Here is a 23,414-nt window from a genome sequence, read left to right as displayed (position 1 = left end):
TCGACCCACCCCAAGGCTTGTCCTAAATAACTTGAAGGGAGTTGGGCACTATTTTTTTTTTGCTTTACCCTGTGAGTAGGTGGTATTAACTACATGCAGTAAGTTGCAGGTTGCAATCTAAAATAAATTGCACATTATTGCAAAAAGCCACATGATTCTAGACCCTGATTTAGCAGGTCAGAGTACATCCCTAGGAGGCTGTGTTGCAAAGAAAGTTTTCCAAGTCGAATGGGAGGCATACTTTCCAGATTGGTGATTAAAGAAAATGTGTGGGCTAGAATCAGCTTGGAAGACTTGAATAACTTAAACCTTCCAGTACCTTCAAAGGTGCTATCATTTCCACTTGGCTATATTTAGCTTTCTCTGCTTTTTGGAAAAGAGATGAGGCAGCTCCAGTCTGTGTCTCCCTTGGCTTTCCCCAGACACCGTAAATGATATTGGCAGGACCCCAGCTCCATCACTCACAGAATGAAAATCTATTCTTCTTCTCTTGCCACATTTAATAAACTTATCTAGAACAATTTCTTGTGCAGTGGCAAAACACAGCACTTATGTAACATACTATTTCAGGAGCACTGTTCTCTGGGGCTGGGAGCACAGCCCCGTCTCCTTGGTGCTGTGATTGGGAGAATGCTCTGCCTCCGGAGGAAGGGGTCCTGATGCTGGCAGTGTGAAGGCAGCAGGAGCCTCTGCAAAGACTGCGGGAGAGAAGTCAGGCATGTCTCACCAGCCCAAAGGAGCCCCCTAGAAATGCAGCCCCCTACTAGAGGTAGCTAGAGGCAAAAATGCATGTTCTTCAAGGCCGTCATTTTGCCACTCCATCCGTCCAGATCTGGGGACGTGAAAAGCAGGCCCCAGGTGCTCATCTGTGGTTGCATCTAACTGAGGGACAGTCATGCACCTGGACAATTCATGGCTGGGAGAGCAATGGAGAAAGGGGAGTCCAGGCTCAGGCCAAAGGAAGGCAACATGGTTGGGTCATTCGAAAATGCAGACTTCAAGGCCAGGTCATAATTCAGAAGGCCGGCTCTGAATGGACTAGGACTGCCCAGGAGTCCGTCCGAGGGGTCTGGCACTTGCCTAGGATGGACCGACACCTTCTAATAACTCTGCACAGCCCACAGCCGAGTTGCTCAGCAGGGGCGCCGCTGATGTTCCAGGCTGGGCTGTCCTGTGCATTGTAGGGGGCTTAGCAGCATCCTTGGCCTCTGTCCACTGGGTGCCAGTAGCAACCCCTCATTCTCCCTAGTTCTGGGAACCCAAATATCTCCAGACACTGCCAAATATCCCCCAGAGGGGGCCAAAATCGCCCCCAGTAGACAACCATTGATCTAGAACGACCAGCCTTTCCAGTTTGCCAGGAATTGAGTAGGCTCGGAACTTTCCATTTTAAAACTGAGACTGTCTGAAGTCCACCCAAACTCTGCCCTAACGTTGCTACTTCTGATGCTAAAACCTCCTGTCACTGGGAGCTTTGCAAACCTGCAAAGCCATCATTTGGGCATCAGAGTCAAGGGCAGACCCTGACCCAGTGGGTGGGGTCGCAGAATCTGCCTCTAACAAGCCCCGGGTGATGGTGTCTGCTGGGCCTCAGGCCACACGCGAGCAGCAGGGCCTGGGCTGGAGAGGCCACCCTTGCCGCTGGGACCACGGCCTTGTCAGCTGACTCTGCGGAGCCCCGGTGACGGGCCTGCTCCCCAGCCCTGGCTGCACACTAGAGTTTACTTCCGCACTTAAAACAATGCCCAGGCCCCCAAACCCAAGATTCTGATTTAATTGGTCTGGGTGGGGTCCAGCAGGGCAGATTCTTAAATATCCCCAAGTGACCGTGAAGTGGAGGGGAGACGGAGCAGGCGCAGTCTGTGAGGAGCTCCGGAGCAGGGGCTAGTGCCCCCCCTGTGCTTGGCCTTCAGCGCTGCTCCTTCCTGGTCTCAGGGCTCCTTCCTGGTCTCAGGGCTCCTTCCTGGTCTCAGGGCTCCTTCCTGGTCTCAGGGCTCCTTCCTGGTCTCAGCAGGGCTCCTTCCTGGCCGCAGGTGGCAGGGCTCCTTCCTGGGCGCGGGTGGCAGGGCTCCTTCCTGGCCGCGGGTGGCAGGGCTGTCTGGAGCCACCGTCTGCACTCAAGGCCATCCACCATGGCAGTTATGTCCTTTAATGACGGTCACGAGAAGGAGGGATCTTGGGCAAAGGCCGACACGGCTGGAAACAGTGTGGAGACGCTGGATTCCCTGCGCGCTGACAGAGCCTCGCTCTGTGCGGGGTGCAGGCGTGAGTCACCCACTTCCCTGCTGGGGGGCTGGCTGACCCGCCACACCGGGGCCAGGTTGGGCCTTTGCTCTCCAGAAGCCTGTGCCGGGGGAGTGAGGGACGGAGCAGCGGGCGGTGCCGCCACTCAGAGCCTCGTTGCCACGGCCGGAGCCACGGGACAGAACCCCGGCCCCCAGCCCGAGGGGAGCAGAGGGAGCCAGCACCCTGCTCGCCCTCCAGATGGCATCCGAAGCTCACCCCCGTGACCTGAGGGGACACGCTTGGGGCACAGAGGTCTTTTAAGTGGCAAATACGAGAGGAGTGGGAAAGTTGAATGCCTCTGGTGAAAAGTGGTTTCAACGGCTTCTTTCTCTTCAGTAGAAAATCATGTCAGATCAATGCAGAAAACGCTGGAAAGAAGGTGGAGCACAAGGGCACACAGGTTGGGGTGATTGGCAGTCTGCTCCCTGTGGCCCCACCCGCGGGAGGTGCTTCTTGTTGCAAAGGGGCGGGCATAGGGGACGGTGTCCTTGGCCCGCACCACCCACCTCTGCCACTTGGGACTGCCCTACCCAAGTCCAGACAGCCCCGTTAAACCCCTTGGGCCTTGGTTCTAAACCGCGAGAGCAGTTTGAAAATTTGACACATTCTCTCTACGAAGACTTTACCGAATATTAAATTTCCAGCACATTCTTTCTCACCCAGCAGCAGGAGAGCTTCTCCCTGACTGACTGTTCCCCTGCCTCCCTCACCGATGCTGGGTGCCCGGGGTGCTGTGTGGATGTAGAAAAGAAGGGGCATGTGGGAAAAGGGCAGCCGGTCCTGTCTCAGGCTTTGATCCACGGTGTGTTTGTCTCCCTCTGCCAGTCAAGAAGGAGGAGGTGCTGGTCAGAGCCGGCGAGTACATGGGCCAGCTGCTGGAGCAGGCGTCTCTGCACTTCTTTGTCACCGCTCGTGTCGAAGAGACCAGGGACATTCTGGCCAAGCAGAAGTCCACTGTGCTGACCATCCCCAAGGTCATCATCAAGGTCAGTTTTAGCATTTCAGACCAGGGAGAACAGCAAGGTTGATGATTGGTTATTCAGGCTTACTGTGTTTTACTGTGTGTGTGTGTGTCCTACTCAAAAAAAAAGAAATTTGAGCTCAGATCCTCCTATTCTTTGAAAGAAGTAAACCACCCTATATATAGACACGCACATATAACACTTTTCTCTCCTCTCCAGATTTAAATGCATAGCTCTGGCTGCAGATATAAATATAACCTGTAGGTATGCGCACACTTGTGGAGGAAGATGAAGATGTGTAATGGACACATATACTTAGAACTCCCACTGCCTGCAGCTTGAGGTGGAAACACGGGGGTCATCTCGCACCTGCGGCTCGGACAGCACTGTTGCTCTCTGAGCTACAGCTGCATACAGTAGAATGCACACTGAAATGTCAGCTTGATGACAATGACTTTTCGTATGTGTTCGCCCTGCAACTGCCAGCCAGATGGAGATGCAGAGGCCCCAACACCCCAGAAAGTTCCTTGTGCCTTTTCTAGTGAATAACCCCTCCCCACCACCAAGGTGACCACTTCTCTGACTTTTGTCACCACGGGTTTTTTGGGCCCACTTGGCTGCTCGTCTTAACATTGTCCTCCCGTTTAGCACCAGCAATCTGTGCCAGAGGAACTTGGCAGAGGAGGGCTGAGTGCGGCAGCCTGCTTGGTCCGCATCTCAGGAGCCTGGCGGCGCGGGGAGACACGCCCCTGCCCTGTGAGCCTGCAGCCAGGTCCCGGGCTGTGGCCCCTCCTGCCCTCCTCCCAGGGCTTGAAGACCTTCCAGGTAGCAGGAGAGCATTTTTCTTTAAAGTCGTCAAGAACAATTAGCACAGCCCTGGCCTGTCAGTGGTTAGAGTGTCCACCCTCGGACCAATGAGTCGCGGGTTCGATTCTGGTCAAGAGCACGTGCCTCAGTTGTGGTTCGTCCCTGTCGGGGTCATGTGGCAGGAGGCAACCAGTCGATGTGTCTTTCTTATATCGGTGTTTCTCTCTCTCCCTCCCTCCCACTCTATCTGATGATAAATAGAAAAAAAAATATCTTCAGGTGATGATTAAATAAAAAGAGTGATTAGTATAGATGGTAGGTTGCATTTCTCTAAAGTGATAGACAAATCAAAGTTTTAAAAATGTTTCATATTTTATTCATTTATTTATTTATTTTAATTAATTTATTTTTAATACAGATGTCCCTCCTTTAAAAGTTCTCAAATTTTAAATGTCCCAGAGCTGGGGAGAGGGGCTAGGAAGAGGGAGCTGCGCCCTGGGTCTTATACTTCTCTGTGGATCTTGTAAAGCTAACAATTGTGCAGCATTCAAAAGGGCAGCCTCTCGGGTCTTGCGCCATGTGGACAGCACCTGGGGGCCAGGCTCCTCCAAACACAGGCATGGAGTGCCCACCGGGGACACGAACCCCAGGCCCTTCGTGTCTAGAAAGGCCTCCGTCAGCACCTCTGGCCGGTCACTTCGCGCGGTGGCCCCCGCAGGCGCACGGGAGCGCCATCGGCACAGGGGCCTGAGGAGACAGTATGAAGGAGGACGCGCGGGGTCTGCAGGCAGAGAGGAAACAGAGGCAAAATGGGAAGGGTGCTGGCGTCCCTCCAGAGGTGCGTCGGTCCCGTGGAAGCATGAATTCCACTGTGCGACTCCACAGAGCCTGCCCACAGCCCCCAAACGGCAGGCTGCCCTCCCTGGGAGACACGGGGGTGCCCGGCAGGCCCCTCGCGGCTGCACCCCTATCCTCTGCCGCCAGAGGCAAGGCCGACGTGCTCTCCCCAGTGCTGAGGCGACAGCTGGTCCCCGGGAAGGCCGGGAGAGAACCCTCGCAAGCTGTGCCCTGCTCAAACCACAGCATGAAATAGAATTTAATTGCACTGTTGATAACAAACTGGATGTATAAAAGAAACTAATAACTTTCATCATTTAGACATTATTAATGTGAAGGATTATTCGTTATTATCTTCTGGGTTTACGTAAAGAGCAGTTCCACTCCCCGGGGAAGAATCAAAGCACCATCTCCAGCAGCCGAGCGAGCCGGGGGGCGGGCGCGCTTTTTGAAAAGCTGTGCTGTTGGTTTTTCACTTCCATTAAGTATCAGAGAGGCTGTTCCGGGAGGAATCTCGTTTTAGGGGCAGGACAGTTTGATTGGGGCGGAGGCACGAGAGAAGTGGAAAGTGTGGCTTCTGTCCAGGGCCAAGATTGTCCAGGAGAAGAGGCAGGAGGCAGCCTCAGGTGGACTGCCCCTTAACCACTAACCATGGACCACATCAACCTCAAGAGCAAACTGATGCTGAGCAGGGGAGAGGTTTCCCGGGCAAAGCACCTCGTGTCGGCAGAGCCACCCAGGTGTCCTGCGCTGTGAGGTACGGTTCCAGAAACTCTGGCTGATGGACTGGGCACCCGGAGGCTGCTCAGCCGGCTGGACGTATGAATACAGTCCTGGCGTCCAGACGGCAGTCTTCATCCTGAAAGTGACCAGGAGGGAAAGAGATGCAGAGAAAGGGGGGGATGGGGAGAAGAGAAAAGAGGAGGCAAGGGGAAGGAGGAGAGGAAGGAGGAAGGAAAGCAAGGAGGAGAGGAGCGGGGGTGGGGAGACATGACCTTGAAGTACTGCACAGCGGACCTTAGGGAGAGGAGGCAAATACATTGAATGAAGCAGGACTCAAGGGGGAGCTGAATGCAGTAAAGGGACAAAAACAAAAGCACAGTGGCTCAGAGGTCCAGGACCGCCTAGGACACATCCCCAGATTCTAGGAAAATGCTAGAAATCTTTGTCATTCTCTGGGCCTGGCATGGCTCCACAGCTGACAGAGCCTTCCAGGCCCAGGGAGATGAAAGCCAAGGGTTAGGAGGACATGACCCTTGTGCTCAGCTCATGGGATGCAGGAGGGAAGAGACCAGAATACAGCGATGACAGTGACGGTGCCGATCACTGTTGAGCTCCGTGTTATCACACTTCTCTCGTAGTACCTTATTGAATCGTCAGTGCCATTTTATGAGGTGGCTATTATTGAAACCCACTTTACAGATGAGAAAGCTGGGGCCTGACAGGGTAGTCCCTGTGACATTGTGGTTAAAACATGGGCTTTGAGACCAAACTATCTGAGTTCAAAGCCTGTTTTCTCAACATAATAACTGTGACCCTGGACACATCACTTGTCTTTCTTAGCATCTTTTTCTCATCGGTAAAAGAGAAATAATGGCAATACTTACTTCATAGGGTTGTTGTGAGCATACAATGAGTTAATGGTTACCTCAGCCCAATTCAGAGTCAATTGCAAGTATATGTTGGTTGCTGTTATTATTGTCATTAGTACTGTTCATAAGCAACTCACCAGTGAGCAGGTGCCTACTAAGGGAAGGAGTGAAGCTTCCAACCCAGGTCTTTCTGACTCAGACGTCTGTGCAGACAGCCTCTGGGCTACGTTGCTGTCACAGCGGGCGGAAGATGGTGACTGCCTTCGCAGACAGGGGCTTTTCAAGGGGAAGAGGTCACACGAGTTTGGTTGAAGTGGGGTATCAACGATCAAGGCTGTGGAGCAATAGATGATCCTCAATGAATGGACAGCATGTCCAGCCGTGGAGATGGATGGAGACCATTCCAGACCCTGGGGGACAGACACAGTCAAGGGCAGGAGAGAGGGAGATGGCAGGTGAGGGGAGCCTGCTTTGGTTGGAGTCGAGGCTGGGAGCCGGGTACTAGTAGTGACAAATGTAGAAAGGCAGCCTGGGGCCATTTTAAGGTGAGCCTACAATTTCTGGATGAGAGCTTTACAACTGAGTATGAACACGGCTTCAACGAAGATTCTAGAGCATAAAGGTAACATTATTGTCAACGCCCCTCCCAAGAGTCAGAATCTCTTTTCGTTCTCCTCAAAGCCCTTGCCCGAGTCACTGTCTTATTCTGGGGTCCCCCCTCCGGCTTAGGACAGGAGTTTCCTGGCAGCAAGTTTGCAGCTGTTCTTAACTAGCCCCCTTTTTAGAGCAAATAGAAGCCAACCTGGAACAAGAGTGAGCCCAACTGTCTGAATCCACGAGTGGGAATCCACAGGTGGGATTCAGACACCTCTCGAGCCAAGCAGCTGGCCGGTGGTCCTCACCCGTGGCCCTGGTCCCGGGCCGCACCCTCCCCATCAGGCTGCGCTAACTGTTCCTGCCACTCAGCAGGCATGAGTCACAGTGTGTGATCCCCATATGGAGAATGGCAGGGAGAGACGTTCATTAAACTTTAATGAGCACACGTCTCTTTTTCCATACTATCAAAATATTTTGATGAGAAAAGTATATTTTATTAAAAGCAGACATAGAATTTTTCTCTGCCTTCTCATGTTTTGATGGTTGTAAGATGCTTTAAGTCAGAAAAAGACTCTTAGGCATTTTTATTTTTAATGAACAGCTATTTTTAGGAGAGGATGGAGGCAATGGGGGGAATTCAGCTGGTCTCCAGGCTGCAGGCTGGGTTTTCTGGAATCTGCGGTGTGTGGTGTGGGAACAGCACGCTGGCGGGACTCTCCCACTGTCAGTCAGCACTGAAGGTTTCGCACGTTTAACATTCTCACCCGAGTCAACTAGAACGAGAACACCAGGAGGGACACCTGGAGCCCCCTTTATACAGCTGCAGAATAGCACAGTGGCTTACGATGGCTGCAGTCTGACCACCGGGGTTCATAATCCCCCCTGGGTTGCTTTGGGCAAATTACTCAACCACCTCAGAATAAAATGTCTCCAATAATAGTACTGACCTCGTTAGATTCTGGGAGGGGGGAGGGGTCACTAAAGTAATTTACATAAAGAGCATAGCATGGCACTTTGACCATAGTAAGTCCTCAGTGAAGGCCATGTCTGTTAGCTTCCAGCACACATGCCTAGCCTCCAGGTTCTTTCTCGCCTTCCATCTTTCTCCTCCTCCTCCTCCTCCTCCTTTTCTCTCTCCCTCTCCCTCCCTCTCTCTCCCTAACACACACACCCACTCTCTCTCTGAAATTCAGTGTCCACTTTTGCAAAAGGATTCAACTGCTAATAACTCTAATACTACTCCTATTAATTACAATTACATATAAAGACAAAGTTTTGCGGGCTAACATTTATAATGTTCGTGAGGATGCTCAGCCCGTGCCAGGACCTGGTGGTTGCTGAGACGGTTTCCTCCCTGCCTGCCTAGTCCCATCTCTCCTGGGAATCCCACAGTCACCCTGGAACCACTCAGGGTTCTCAGGCGCGGGCGTCGGCCTAGCGCGGGCGGAACGAGATTCCAGCTCGCATCTGCTCCTTATTTGCTTTGTTGACTAAAAGAAAGTTCTGGTGTTTATTCATCCCTTTGTTTAGTCCGTCACTCATTGGTTCGTTCGACAAATAGTTATTTGGTTCAGTCATTCAAGTAGTTATTTGGTGCTCCCCTGTAGATAATTATAGAAAATGCTTTTTTTAATTATCAGAGAAAAAACTCAACATTAAGAACATTTTTATTGACTTTTCTTTGAAAGATTGCTGGTATTTCCGGCCAGCAGCACTCGCCCTTGGCCAGCTCCCAGAGCCTGGCTGCTGTTTCCTCATGGGGCGACCACCTGCCACACAGCGGGGGACTCCTGCGCGGACAGTGTGCGCAGGGCCCACCAAGGGGGCGATTCATACACGTCCACAAGCAGAACATCTGCACCAGCTGGACTGCTGGCCGCAGTGCTCGGGATAAGAGGATAACTGACGTAGGTCACACGGGTGATGTCCCTGCCACCCCAGGGGAGCGCCGGGCTGACCTCCGGGTGGGCTCCCCCCCAGGCCAACACCGACTGTGCGGGCTGTGCCCAGCCTGGAGGTGGGTGATGTGAGGGCACATCCAGCCCACTCCCCCCTCACCAGCCGTGCAGAGAGGGGCACCCTTTCCCAGTGTGCAGAGATGTGAGGGCACATCCAGCCCACTCCCCCCTCACCAGCCGTGCAGAGAGGGGCACCCTTTCCCAGTGTGCAGAGATGTGAGGGCACATCCAGCCCACTCCCCCCTCACCAGCCGTGCAGAGAGGGGCACCCTTTCCCAGTGTGCAGAGATGTGAGGGCACATCCAGCCCACTCCCCCCTCACCAGCCGTGCAGAGAGGGGCACCCTTTCCCAGTGTGCAGAGATGTGAGGGCACGTCCAGCCCACTCCCCCCTCACCAGCCGTGCAGAGAGGGGCACCCTTTCCCAGTGTGCAGAGATGTGAGGGCACGTCCAGCCCACTCCCCCCTCACCAGCCATGCAGAGAGGGGCACCCTTTCCCAGTGTGCAGAGATGTGAGGGCACATCCAGCCCACTGCCCCCTCACCAGCCATGCAGAGAGGGGCACCCTTTCCCAGTGCGCACAGATGTGAGGGCACATCCAGCCCCCTCCCCCCTCACCAGCCGTGCAGAGAGGGGCACCCTTTCCCAGTGTGCACAGATGCACCCAGCGCTGGCTCCGCGTCCTGATCTCTTCTGACTCAAGCACAACGTGGCTTTTGCGACAGCCGGTCTAGCGTTGTGTTCTGACTAGAGCCTCCAGTCCTCCCGAGGTGAGTGTAGAATCCTCTCCGTGCCCCTGGGATCCCGTTGTCACCAGAGTAGAGCAAGGCCGAGTGCTTGCTGCGGTGGGTACCCGGGTCCTGCTCCCACAACTTCCCGATTTACGTACCTTTACCCCACAGGAAAGGTTAAACTTCGGGGAACCACTTGAGACGTAATAAGTGCCCCCAGAATGCTTGAGAGCCGGTGGGTAAATTGTGAGACCTAACTACAGCTGGTTTCGTTCTGTGAGAACCTAAATGTCTGAAATTTTCCATCAAGACAGAAAATGAAGACAGAGACTGAGTTCTAATTAACCCCTGAACCCCGAGTCATTTCCCCCTCAAGTCTCCAACCACGCGCTCTTGCCCCTTCCCGCCTGCCTGCGCTCCCCTGACTGCCGGGCACCAGGACAGCCCCTGCCCCATCGGCCCTGCAGGGGGAGGTGGCGCGGGGCGCCGGGAGCCGGGCTCCTCCATGTTTCCTCAGAAGTGTTGGTGGAGGCCCCCCGCTTCTCTCCCTGGCAGTTCTCTTCCACCTGAGAAACAGGGGGCTTAGGGATGAGGAGGCCCTCCGGCCACCCCAGCAGCACGGCTCCCTTCGAACTTCATGGGCACCCAGGCTCGGTACAGGTCGGCGTTTCAGGTGCTCTGCCGATCCATTCACATGGAACCCTCCTCGTCACCACGTGGCAAATGAGCCTGAGAGAGCTCAAGCCACTTGACCCAAGGCCACACCATGGCCTCCCCTGGTCTTCAGAACCTGTGTCCCGCAGGCTGTCCCCTCAGCTGCCCCCAAGTCTGTGTGGCAGCCGCGTAGTGTGCTTCGGGGCCTGCACCGTCTCTGGGGCAATCCAGATGGCTCTGCCTGAGGTCCTGAGCAGCGACAGCTGTTTCCCGGGAGGTCCAGGCAGGCACCACCGGCCACGGCTTTTCATGTTCAGGGTGATGCCTTTGGTCCCAGAGGCCCAGGCAGTGGGTGCGCTCCTCAGCCGGGCGAGCACCCCCAGACCATGGCAGGGAGCGAGCCCCGCCCCGGAGCGTGGCTTCCCCAGCTCCCGGACGGTGCAGCCGGGGACCAGCCTGCACTTGAGAATGGAAATGAGAAGTCTCTGGCCACTGGGCACCTGAAACATAATTTGCTCTGTGCACATCCTGTTTGTTATTTTTTTTAATTTTAAAAACATCAAGAATAATGAGTCTTCTCTACTTTATCAGATAATCCCACTAAATTTGGGTTATTTTTTAAAGCGATATCTATCTTTACCCTAAATAGAAAACCCTATGACGGCCCCAAGGCTATCTTGCCACAGTTTACTCTGGCACAGAAATCTGATTCTCTTCCCATAAAGTCGAAAAGAAAGAGTTGGGTTGTATATATGCTTTCGAATTTGGTTCAGGGTCGAGTTACGATCACTGTGCTCACCTGGTAGTGCAGTGACAGTGTGCGGTAACACAGCAGATGGTTCCTCAGTGGGCTTCAGAAAACAATGAGCCTACTTCCAGCAAAGAAACAGTCACAGACACCATAGCATGGCACACCACCTAAACCAGCACACAATGCGAAAATACTAGGTGTACGTCCATTGTCCTCAAAAGAACGGGGGGTAACACCTCCACTTACATTCCTAAGCAGAAAGCCGTGGTATGAGATGCTGGCAGACTTTTATGTTTGGTGTGGTCTGAGTTTTAAGGCTCATTATAATCTCAGTAATCAGGTGAAGGAAGTTCAAATTTGGGAACGGGCAACAATGTCAGAAAAGTGATACTGAGTGTTTGATAATTGCAAAAGAAACATTCTGCAACCTGGAAGGCCCTCTTACCTCATCTCCACCCCTCCGGCCTCCTGCTGCAGCATCTGTATCCCTGCCAGCAGCTAATTCCGGAAAAAATCCCGGAAGCAACCTGATTAGGCCTGGCAGGAAGCTATCTGAGGAACTTAATCTTCTAATCACATTCAGATCTGACCCTATCCATGCAGGCCCAACCCATGGGCCACCCTTTCCAGTACCTAGTTCCCCGATCACTGTCACGTGGTAGGAAGAGTGCACCCGGCTTTCCTCGGCCGGTCAGAGTGGAGCCGATTCTGCCCTGGAGCCCCGAAGCCCGGGGGGCCATGGGGAGATGGCTGGGTCGTCTCAGTGGATCCCCTAGAACTCCATGCGAGCGGCGCGTGTCTCTTGTATTTGTCACTGTGTCTGTCTGTGTGGAGGAAGGGCCAGAAGCTATTATCAGATTTTAAGGGGCTTGTGCACAGATTTATAAAAGCATGCAGAAGGTGGGCAACTCCAAAGTATTTCACCCAAAATAAAAGTGATCACAGCAACTACCTTTGCCGGTAGCGTCTCTGAAGCAGCCCGCTGCCTTGGATTTAGACAGCCGTGGCAAATGCTACCTTTAGTTTGTGTTTAAAAAAATGTATAAGTGCTCTGAAAAATATTTTTTCAACTTGGGAAGAATATTTCGGACATACGTGAGAATAACCTAGGGTATCGTAAAGTATTCTCAGAAGGCACCTTGAGGCCTCCAGCATTTCTGATAGAGCCAGGACATCTGGGAGGAAAGAGGAAATCCAGTCCGGCTTCCCAATGTTTCGTCTGCATCAGTGGCTTTCAGCTGGGGGCCGCTTTCTACGCTGGTCCTTAGAAATCTACAGGGCTGCTCAAACTGGACGGGCTCACCGCCGAGGTGCTGGCGTCGCTGTTTGAGCTGGGCCTAGGCCAATGTAATTTTTTTTTAATCCTCACTGGAGGATATTTTCCCGCTTATCTTCAAATAGAGTGGGAGAGGGAGAGAGAGGGAGAGAGAGACATCGATGAGAGAGAGACATCTCGACTGGTTGCCTCCAGCACCACCCTGACCAGGGCTGGGGACCGAACCGAAACTGAGGTACCTGCCCTTGACCAGAATTGAACCCACGACTCTTGGGTCTGCGGACCAACACTCCAACTGCCAAGCCAGCTGAGCAGAGCATAGACCTCTGTGATGTCACAGCTCCCGGGATCTGCTGTGTGCGCTGGGCTGGGGACCTGCGGAAGCGCTGAGCTCCCTGCCTGGCACATGGGCCAGGCTCTGCAGGGCACTGCTGTGGCCACCACCGGGACCACTGCCTGCTCCGCCCTGGCTCCCCCGCACCAATGCTGCATCCCTCCCGCCCCGGGGTGGGGGGTTTGAATGTAATAAGCACAGGGAATTGGTTGCAATTTTCATTTTTCTTACAGATTTTAAAAGTCCCACAGATACCGATTTAGTCACAAACTTTACCTTGAAGAGCAAAGCCATAAAGTTCTATTCTTGACTATAGAGCCTTCTTCCCTCGTCCCCTTCCCTGTCACGAGGAAGGCTCATCTCCACGTGATATTCCCCATATTACACGGTCTGCGTGAAGAAATAAGGTATAACAGTGACTGGGTTGTTGTATAGAAAAATCATTAACCGTTAAATTCCTTTTTAAGCAGTCAAGCTAAGTTAACAAATATTTCCGGGGCCTTGGCTGGATTTTGGAGTAGAAAGTGGGTAGAACGCGCGGTGAACGAGACAGACTGCCCCGCCCCAAGCGTTGCCGCCTCAAAGCAGCAGAAGCTGAGCCTCGCCACGTGCCAGGCAGTGTGCCGGCGGCTTTGTGTGTGTTATCCCATCCTGCCCCTCACTGTGAGGAGAAGCTCTTATTACTGTCTTGTTCCCGAGTTAGGGTTTCTGCAGACCCATCCGTTTGGGTTGCACAGCCCTAAGCAGACAAGCTGGGGCTGGGGCTGCCCGGCCGCCTCCGGCCCTGCGTGGGCGCTGGGGGCGCACCGTCCCAGGGCTGTGGCTCGGGACAATGCCGATGACAGCCTTCTACCTTGGGCGCCCCGGAGAAATGTCAGGCAGCCCACAGCCAAGGACACAAGCCCAGAAAGGCTGAGGAAGTCACAGACCCCACCGCTAGGAAGTGTGGAAGCTGGCATTGAACCCTGGCATCTCCTGCCGAACACCTGATCCTCCTGAGATGTTTATGGGTAAACTCACCAGTTAGCCTCACCGCCCGGCTCAGCTGCGGGGGCTGCAGATGAAGTCTCTCCTGACTATGTGAGAGTCCAGCTTCCTCTGCTTCGAGTTCAACAGTGAGGGCTCCTTGTTTGGACAGCTCTCTTTACGTGTCTCTAATAGTGAGCAGGCACAAGCCCCCTGGAGCACTTCCTTCCTCTGGGAGTCGGGAAATCCCCCCCTGGCAGGAATCTTGAGCCTACCCAGAAGCAGAGTTCGCTGCCCTCACCAGGAAATCTTTTACTGCACCAAATGCATCTCCACCTCCTGCTGACAGAGAGCAGCCAGGCTATTAACCTGAGCTCTAATTAGGGTGGTTTTTATAATGAGGAAAAGAGTGTGAGTCTAATTAGTAATTTTCCATCTTTTTCTTAATAGGTAACCCCCAGTCAAAGCAATAAACTGTCCTCATTGCACGGGTTCCCTTGCCAGAAATAATCTTGCCGCCAGACAGAAGCAGTGACGTGTTCAGGACACAGGAGAGCGGAGAGGTCCTATGTGCTGCTAACGGCTGCGTTCTCCCCACACTGGTTTCCTAGGTCCGTGGCCCTCAGATGGTCGGTTCTGACATGGTCGTGACTGTTGAGTTCACCAATCCTTTGCAAGAACCCCTGAGAAACGTGTGGATGCGCCTGGATGGTCCCGGAGTGGTAAAACCGATGACGAAGCTGTTCCGGTACGGGCAGCGGGTGTGGGGCGGTGGCGTGGAGCTGTGGGGGGTTTTCTCTCTCTGTCTTTTCCAAGCTTACATCTAATTCCCAGTGAAAACGTTTGAGAAGCTGCTACTTCCTTACTGCTTTCTGTGAGGCCTGGGGTGAAAACAGGGTTGGCTTGACTGGCACTTCTGCCATTTAATCCCTAAAACCACCCAAATGAGGTGGGTGCTGTTGTTGTCTCCCTCCCTTGGGAGAGGACTTTGAGGTGTTTTGCAGTCCGCTGGTTTGCCCAAGGTGCACAGCTTAGCAGAGTAGCACCGAGATTCAGGCTCAGGGTGGCTGATGCAGAACCCACGTTGCAAGCATTTTGCCACACTGCTGCCTTGCGTATCCGTTCTGACATTCATCGAGTACTGACTGTGTGCCAAATACGATGCTATTCCTTATGTTTCCTCTTCTTGGATCCTTTCTTTCCAACTCCACCACCCAGACTGCACCAGCCAGGCACTCGCTAGGACGACTGCTTTAGCAGAATAGAGGTGAGTTCTCGACTGGTTCCCGGGTCAGGGACAGTGACCACCCAGGCTCCGTACCAATATAAATGAAAGTCTGCTTCATTCACACCTAGAACCATCAGCCAGTGTGACACAGTTCTCAGCTTCTGTGACTGCTACTGACACTGTCACCCCCAACACAGACCGGAGTGGTCAGGGAGCTCTAATTGTTAGAAAACAACTGTACCCTTGATCCTACCTATCACCTGAACTCTGTGCTCTGGACCTACACATAGAACACGGCCCATCTCTCTTGAATCTGATGCTGCAAATGTTTGCAGACAGCTATCACGTCTTCCCGAGTCTTCTCCAGACCCACCCTGACTCCGTGCCCCCACCTCTGATGCGGCGTTAGCTCCCTCCCTCTCCCGCACACTCCCGTTTGTCAGCGCTCCTCTGAGAGTGACGCCCAGAATGGATCCCAATCTGTGAGGTGTATTACTTTCATTTCTACCACAAATAAGTCCCTGTCAGGATCAATCAATCTGGCAAATTTCCTGTGGGGTGACCTTCGAAGGTATAGAAAGGGAGGTGGAGGGCTTTGGAAACTGCCTGATGACCAGATGAGTTAGGAATTTTCCAGTGGCCTTTAGGGAAGCGGCCCTGCTCTGTGACTGGAGCTCAGCTTCAAGGCCTCCTCCGCCCCTTCTGGGGCCCCTTTGAAAACCAATTTGCCCACTAAAGGCTCCCTGCATTTCTTTCAAATTACAGTGCTCACGGCTTCTGCATCCCATCGTTTAAGAGATGCCTGATGCCAGTGGATGCAATAAACAGCAGAGAAAAAATTTAAGTGCCTTTTAAAAATGCAAGCACAAAACATAACAGCCTTCCTGTGCTAATAGGAAACTTTCAGAAGAAGAAAAAGAATTGAATTAGAAATCAGCCCTAGCTCGAGGGAGAGGTCAGCAATAACAGTCCTGCTCTCGCCAGGAGCGATAGTCTCACTCACTCCTCGCGCCTTCCCTCTGGAACCAGACGCAAGAATCAGGCAGGTCAAGTGCAACATGTCTCTTCCTCAAAACAGACGCTGCTGCATTCACCTCTTCCTTCTCCCACGGTAACCCCACAGGCTCCGTCAGAGGGGGCCTTGCACCTTTACCCTTGGCTGTGCCAAGAATCCCACCTTGATTGAAGGCCAGTATGAGAAGAAACAGTATGTGTGTGTCAGAAGAAAGATGAATGCTCACACTGTACAATGACCCCGTTTGCGAGGTATAAGACTCAAAGCAGGTGCACTTTTATTGTTAATACCTGACACTCAGGTGGGCAAAGTGGGGTGAATCAAAGGAAGGATGAACGAGGCCAGTCCCTACATGGGCACTAGGCAAGTGTCCCACCCATACTGTGCCCTGAGGTACTACTACTAGTTGCTTCAATACATTGGTCTGTGGCAGACAGATAACAGACAGAACGCCAGGTCCTCAGTCTCGTGGGAATTCAGATCCAGGAGTGGACCCTCCAAAGCCAGGGAAGCTTTATTTCTCAGAGAGAGCCAGAAATTGGAAAATATCTATTATCTAGGGTGGGCTTGGGACTTTGGAGAGAGCACTACTTTGTCTGTTTCCTCCTGACTCCAGCACACACCTTCGCCTCCAGGACCGGCCCCACACTGTCAGGTACTCAGGAACGCTGCAGTGTGCCCTCTGCCGCCGAGAGCTGATCTGAGAGTGGCAGGTCTGCACAACGTGCACACTCAAAAAGGGCCGTTCTGTAGAGCGAGAACCCTTCACAGGGCTGTGTTCCTTTCTGGGACACGCATCCTGAACAGTCAAGGGAGCCGCCACCCCGCCGTCCACCCACAGCCCTGCAGGGGCCTCTCTGGCTCATGGCAGTGGGTCTGGAAGGTGGGAGCTGGTGAGCAGGGACTTGAACTAGAACGAGAAGGCAGTGGGTGTCGTGTCTCGTTCCTTCATCAGGGACAAGCCAAGCCCACCCCGAGAAGGTTTACTGTCCTGCTCTTCCCCCACCTCCTCCCGCAGACTCTCAGCTTTCAAGTTTCTGCATTTGATATTCCCAGGACATCAAATAATTCATCTTCCAGATTCATTTTTCTCTTTTAAAAATGATCAGGTTCAGGGAGTTATTTCAAGAGAAAAGTTCCCTGACTTTGTGATTTGGGTTTAAATTTTGAGTTTTTCAAGTAGGACAGAAGCTGAGGGCTAGACCCACGGAGGACAAACCACAGAGAGTTGCAGTTCAGTGTAATAATAATCCCATTTGCCTGCATGTGTTCAGGATGATAAATGGCCAGCCTACCCCGATGGCTCAGCACATTACTGAGAACCATTTATCACCGCATCTATTCCCAGGCAAATACGATTATTCCAGTATTACTCCACTTATCAAGATGGGTAGAGGATTTATTTCTCTCTTGCTGTATCTGTTTATCTGTAGGTAAATGCATACTTAGACATGCATGTGTATCTTCATGCATGAGTATCCGTGTGACATACATGATGAGTGTACATGTATGCATGCATGAGACACGGGTGTGCATATCACTCTGGACGAGTTTAGGAGTCAGCGCAAACAGTGAAGTAAAGCTCAGAGACTGTCGTGTCTGTGTGAGGTCGTCACCCGCACTGCATGGCTCCAGGCAGATCCTGGAGCAAGATGACTGTTTCACAAAGTGTTTCTGATTGATCACTTGGGGAAACCAAGAAGGGAAAATGAATGGATGAGGGTAAAAATAGTACAGTTATTGAGAAATAAATATCTCAAAACGGATATTCCTATTAAATTAATCACTGCAAATTAAGGCTGGAGAGCTGTCATTCCGCGTAGCGGCAGGAGGCGCCCACGGCCCTGAACCGGGCAGCAGGCCCGGCGGAGCGTGCGGCGACCACGGAAGTGACTGTGGTAAGGACAGAAACAACACCACATTCCTGACACTCGGCACTCACGTGCTTTGCCGTAGTTCTAAGCACAGCACAGATATAAGCTCTTCACACCCTGTTCAATATTCCACAGTGTCTGCCTTTTACAGGTGAGAATACCCATGGTGAGGTCAGTGATTGTTAAACCTTGAATCATAAAAATAATTTACTGAGTTTGAAAACTGCATATATCGGTTATGTGTGTGTACTTTTCACATAGTTTGGCTTTTATATCACTGGTGTAAAGAATTTATGTAGCCCCGCTGCTGTGACTCAGTAGTTGAGCGTTCACCCCTGCCCCAAGAGGTCGCTGGTTGGATCCCCGGTCAGGGCACATGCCCAGGTTGTGGGCCCGATCCCCAGTGGGGGCGTGCAGGAGGCGGCCAAGCGATGCTCTCTCTCATCGATGTTTCTATCTCTCTCCCTCTCCCTTCCTCTCTCTCTAAAAATCAATAAAGAAAAATTATTTTTAAAAAAGAATTTATGTAGTCACGTTTATAAAGAACAAAAATTATGAAAAGTATTAGTGAATATCAAATTAATTGAGACACTTAGACTCTCAGTGTAAAGTCAGTGCCTAGAGCAGCCCAAAGAGGTTCCGAGGCCTTGGAGGCCTGTTTCAGCTCACTGGCCACAGACCCAGAGAAAGGGATTTCTTATTCAGTGTCTGGATTTCTAGGATTTGAGCCCTTTCCCCTTTTTATCCCAGAGAATACACCCACAGCCAGTTGAAATATATATAGTTTTAGTGACATTTGAGGAAATCTTTCAGTTGCAACTTTAAATAGAATCGGTCAAGCATAAGTACGCGGCCCCAGGTTTCTCCTTGACCTTGGCCCTGTCCAAAGTGACAGTGTGGCTCCAACCCCCAAGACAATGGGAGCTCATGAGGCTGAGGCCCTGGCGCCATCCCAGACTCTCCTCCACAGTTCTTCCTTGCGGACCCTCCACCCACCCTGAGTCTGAAGCTACAGTGTGACCCCAGATCCCTGGTCCCTCCAGGTCCCTCCGTGGTGCTAAGGAAGTGCCTTCCTGCAGCCCGTGAACCTGTCTCTCTGCCCGTCTATCCACAGGCTTCCTCTGCACAACACGCTTCTCATTTCTGCACACAAGCGCCCTCACTAAGTCCTCGGCCTGTCTCTCCTTCCATCGGCTGGGCTGTCGGCTCTGTGACCGCGGAAACTTCCATATGCCCCTTTGTATCGCACTTTCCTCATCTGCAGAATGAGGCCACTGGACTAAGTGCTTTCCAAACGCTACTGTGCCTCAGTACCCCGTGAAGATAGTCAGATCATCATCCTTCTTTCCAAGACAGCATGGGGTCTCCACTCACCCCCCAGGCTCTCCCAGAAAAGCCGGCCAGGGCCCCAGGCTGAGCCACCGCACGTGCCCTCCCTGAGGGAGCACAGACCAGGGGTCCTCTAGGAACAGCCGCGGCAGGAAGCCCCTGGCCCCAAGTGGAAAGAGTCTGCCCGCTTGAGGAACCAGCACGAGGGGGCGCAGGCACAGTGATCGGCAAGTCACGTTCGCTCAGGGTCTGTAGTGTGACAGCCAGGACCAGGAAGGGCGTGGACTGGGAACCCAGGTAAACCGGGCCAAGTCTCCTCTCTGCCCGTTCACAGCTCTGTGATCTCATAGATGTTGCTTCACTTGTTTAATCTTCCATTTTTTAAAACTCTAAAATGTGTCAAATAGTATCTACCTCAAGGGACTATCATACACCTAACACCTGCCACCATGTCCTCCCAAGCCGAGGGTGATGTGAGGGAAGCACCCAGAGAACTCCATCCGCCCACCCTGCCTGGCCCGGGGCGGCCTTGGCCATGGGTCGGGAGGCCCCGGGCCTGCCGCAGGGGAGGGAGAGCACCGGGCCTGCCACAGGGGAGGGAGGGCACCGGGCCTGCCGCAGGGGAGGGAGGGCACCGGGCCTGCCGCAGGGGAGGGAGGGCACCGGGCCTGCCGCAGGGGAGGGAGGGCACCGGGCCTGCCGCAGGGGAGGGAGGGCACCGGGCCTGCCGCAGGGGAGGGAGGGCACCGGGCCTGCCGCAGGGGAGGGAGAGCACCAGGCCGCGCGGGCCTGGCCCAGCTGTCAGCAGGCAGCAGCCGAGAGGCAGGGAGGAGCACGGGAGAGGTCCCGGGCGGGCACCTGGGGCAGGGTTACAAATTACAGAGCTTGCAGACACCCAAAGTCAGCTGGCAGCGGGCAGGGCCGTGACCTTGGGCCTGGAGAGAGGTCTGTCCTAGGGGGGCCGGTAAGAACTAATCGGAGTGTCCGCCCCTCAGCACAGGCGTCCAGGGGCTTCAGTTCAGAGTTGAGTCCTAGGCGGAATGAGAGCCAAGGCAGATCAGTCACATTCAGGAGGCGACTGTGCCGGCTTGGGAACCAGTTAGAGCCCAGCGAACTCGTGGCCTGCAGGGCTGAGCCCAGCTCCACCCTACGGCGTGGACCACACACAGTGAGAGCCGTGCTGATGCATTCCGGAGGCAAACCGTGGGACTGGCGCTGGCGGGCGCTTGCAGAGCCTCATTAGGGGCCTCCTTTGGGCTGTAACTGGCAGAACCAGCCAGTCTTCTAGGCGCCAACAACCGAGAGAAGAGAGCAGGGGTTCTCACCGCCTCCTGATCAAGGTGGCAACTGGGTCTGTCTCTGCAGAAGTAAAACCTTTCCTCTCTTTTCATCTTTCAGTGAAATCCAGCCCAACTCCACTGTGCAGTGGGAAGAAGTGAGTCGGCCTTGGGTCTCCGGCCCTCGGAAGCTGATAGCCAGCATGACCAGTGACTCCCTGAGACACGTGTACGGCGAGCTGGATTTGCAGATTCAGAGAAGGCCTTCTGTGTAAATGCACAAGAGGCTGAGATGGGCCCGGGCACTTGGCCTCTTGTAGTCTTGGCTAAGGAAATGCTAACGCAGAAACAGTCAGCTCTTGCTTTAACTTAGATGCGAAGACCCAGACCGGCCTGGATGAGGTGCCAGGGTGGGGATGCGTGTATTTCAAAGACGTACTTTCCTAAATTCAGGCTACTCAGAGTGGAAGTTAGTTTTTAATCACTCCACCTTCCAAAGGATTTTGAGGATTAGCTTTAATTAAGCCCTAATTAAGCTCTCATAGCTCATAAGAGTAAAAGTCATCATTTATCATCACAAATGGCTGCAGCTTCAAATATCAGAGGACTTCCCTTAGCAAGGGGATTTGCTTAATACCTGGCCTCATGTAAAACAAGACTTCTGGTCCCCCACTCAGCCTTTTATAAGGGTAACATACTCCCCCAAATGAAGGGGAACATCATTCGGGCCCTAACATTCTGTTCCCATTTCTCAGAAGCAGGCTCTGTGTCAGAACAGTTTTCCCATGGATTGAGTTCAACATCATCTGTCTTCTTGGCAAAGCTGCAGAAAGGTCTTTCATCTCGCACCTGCAGCAAAGCAACTACCTGCCAAATTGCACAGCTTTGCGTGGTGAGGAAATGTGGCCCCACATTAACAAATTGCATTTGTGAGAAACTTAATCACCTAAGAGGAGCTAAGCAAGCAGGTGCAATACTCAGATCTATTAAATAATGTAGTTTTATGGTGCATTTTATAAGAGGTATCACACCACGGCCTGACAGCAGGAACCAATAGCCCTTACTTTAACCTTTTCTGGGCTGCGGTGCAAGCATCTCTCAGAGGCATTGCAGGTTTGTCTCCAGACCACCACAATAAAGCAAATATCCTAACAAAGCAACTTGTAATCTTTTTGCTGGTAAAGGATCTTGCCTTCAATTTGTACAAAAATACAAGGATGCCTGTACTAGAAAGTAATGAGTCTAGCTTGGGACAGGAATGAGGAATTAGTCTCTTTAACTGGTAATTACACTTCACCTGTCTCTCTGGGATCATCTTTGCATAATGATGCTGGCCCAGATACATTTTCAGAAATAAAATAAGCCCAACAATTTGGAGAAGCTGGCAGATTTAGTGACCAAACACATGGGAGGATGGGCAGCTGTTAATTCTCTCTTGTCCTTCACAACACCCATGTTGAGACCTCAGCTCATCACTCAGGGGCTGAGAGGTGATGTGGACTCCACCCTGCAAATAGCCAGTAGCGCTGCAGACCCTGTGAGAGAAGATGTTGACATCATTTATATTGTGCTCCAAGGTTTCAACGGACAAGACTGCCTGGTATTTATTTGCAAAGCTGATTTATGGTCAGAATTACCCACTGATATGCCTAGGGTATGATTTAGGTCAATAGATTGTGATTCTTAATGAATAAGCAAAAAGCAGAAAGAAACCTGAGGGAGAAACCGGAGTGGAAGTCTTGGTCTATATAACCGCATTTCTAAGCCTTTGAGACTGTTTCTGAGCCTTTAGCCCGGGAAGCCATGAGGGTAGCTGGTCCCTGTGAGCACGTCATGCTAACTCTGTACGTGATCTCCCAGCACTTACCAAGCCTTCCGATAGCCAATCTGAAAGTTAAATGCATTTTGCTCGACTGTTAAACTGACTTAACATAGCATATTCTTATTAACAAGAATGTAATCAAAGCTTAAAATAAAGCGAATCTGATTGTATTTGCCTCTGCACAGACGCGCTGCCTTGACTGTTCCGTACAACGTACTACTACTCACAACTGCTCAATGGATCCCCTTCACAGTAGGCAACCCACCTGACAGGAAGACAAGCATTTCTCCTTTCAAAACAATGACTCTGCTGGAACTGATGTCGCAGGTAGCTTTCCTCACTGCTCGCCCCCATTTTAACCGCATTCACCGAAGCGGGGCCTTTGCACATGCCCTTCAGACACCAGCTTCCAGCAACTGCTAAATATCTGTAGATCCTTTCTCGTGCATGATCTTGTTAATCATTAGGGTGAATCAGCGGACAAGCCAGCATGAGTACCTATCATAATGAACACCCATCACAGTGAACACCTTTTGTGGTCTTAAACAGAGATGGAAAAAGTACGACAAATATGCGTGAGGGCCCACATCATGGCAGACATCACTAAGCAATGCAGCTCAGATGGCGCCTCAGAGTCCTTCCCAACACAGAGCTGCAGGGAGCTATTGCCAACTAATTTGGAGTTAGCACACAAAACCTATTTGCTAGGTCTACCTTAGAGTCAGCCCAACTCTTTTGATAGCTGAGATTCTACACCATGTGATAATACTGTGGCCGTACAAATTGTATTTCACAATGGTAAGCAGTGTAGCTTAGATAGCAGCAGATATTCTGAATTCCTGTGCTAGTCCTCTGTGCTTCTGAACAAATCCTTATTTGTGTTTATAGCTTCAATGGCGAAAGAGGGCTAGCAATACTTATATTTCCACAAGGGTCTTCACGGGGATATATCAAGCAAACTTTAATAATAACACTTAAAAAACCATAGACAGATAGATGATAGATAGATAGATGATAGATAGATAGATAGATAGATAGATAGATAGATAGATAGAATATGAATATATATGTGGATTTTTTCAAATAATTTTATTTCACCAACCTATAAAAAGGAGTAA

At 52.1% G+C, this 23,414-nt stretch overlaps 1 protein-coding gene across 2 annotated transcripts in view; it reads left to right on the top strand.

Moving 5' to 3' along the window:
• Positions 1–22,470, top strand: part of F13A1 (coagulation factor XIII A chain) — a 183,916-nt gene extending 161,446 nt beyond the window's left edge. For both annotated transcript variants that reach the window (XM_036256890.1, XM_036256889.1), the window contains 3 exons: positions 3,112–3,272; positions 14,363–14,499; positions 20,596–22,470. In XM_036256890.1, coding sequence (XP_036112783.1) covers positions 3,112–3,272; positions 14,363–14,499; positions 20,596–20,749 — 452 coding nt within the window. In that variant the 3' untranslated portion in view covers positions 20,750–22,470. The remainder of the gene's footprint in view (positions 1–3,111; positions 3,273–14,362; positions 14,500–20,595) is intronic.
• The last annotated feature ends 944 nt before the right edge of the window (positions 22,471–23,414 follow it).

The sequence above is a fragment of the Molossus molossus genome, unplaced genomic scaffold (assembly GCF_014108415.1).
Source record: "Molossus molossus isolate mMolMol1 unplaced genomic scaffold, mMolMol1.p scaffold_m16_p_12, whole genome shotgun sequence".
Lineage (NCBI taxonomy): Eukaryota > Metazoa > Chordata > Mammalia > Chiroptera > Molossidae > Molossus > Molossus molossus.
Note: the sequence above shows the minus strand (reverse complement) of the source record. Positions and strands in the feature narration are given on the sequence as shown.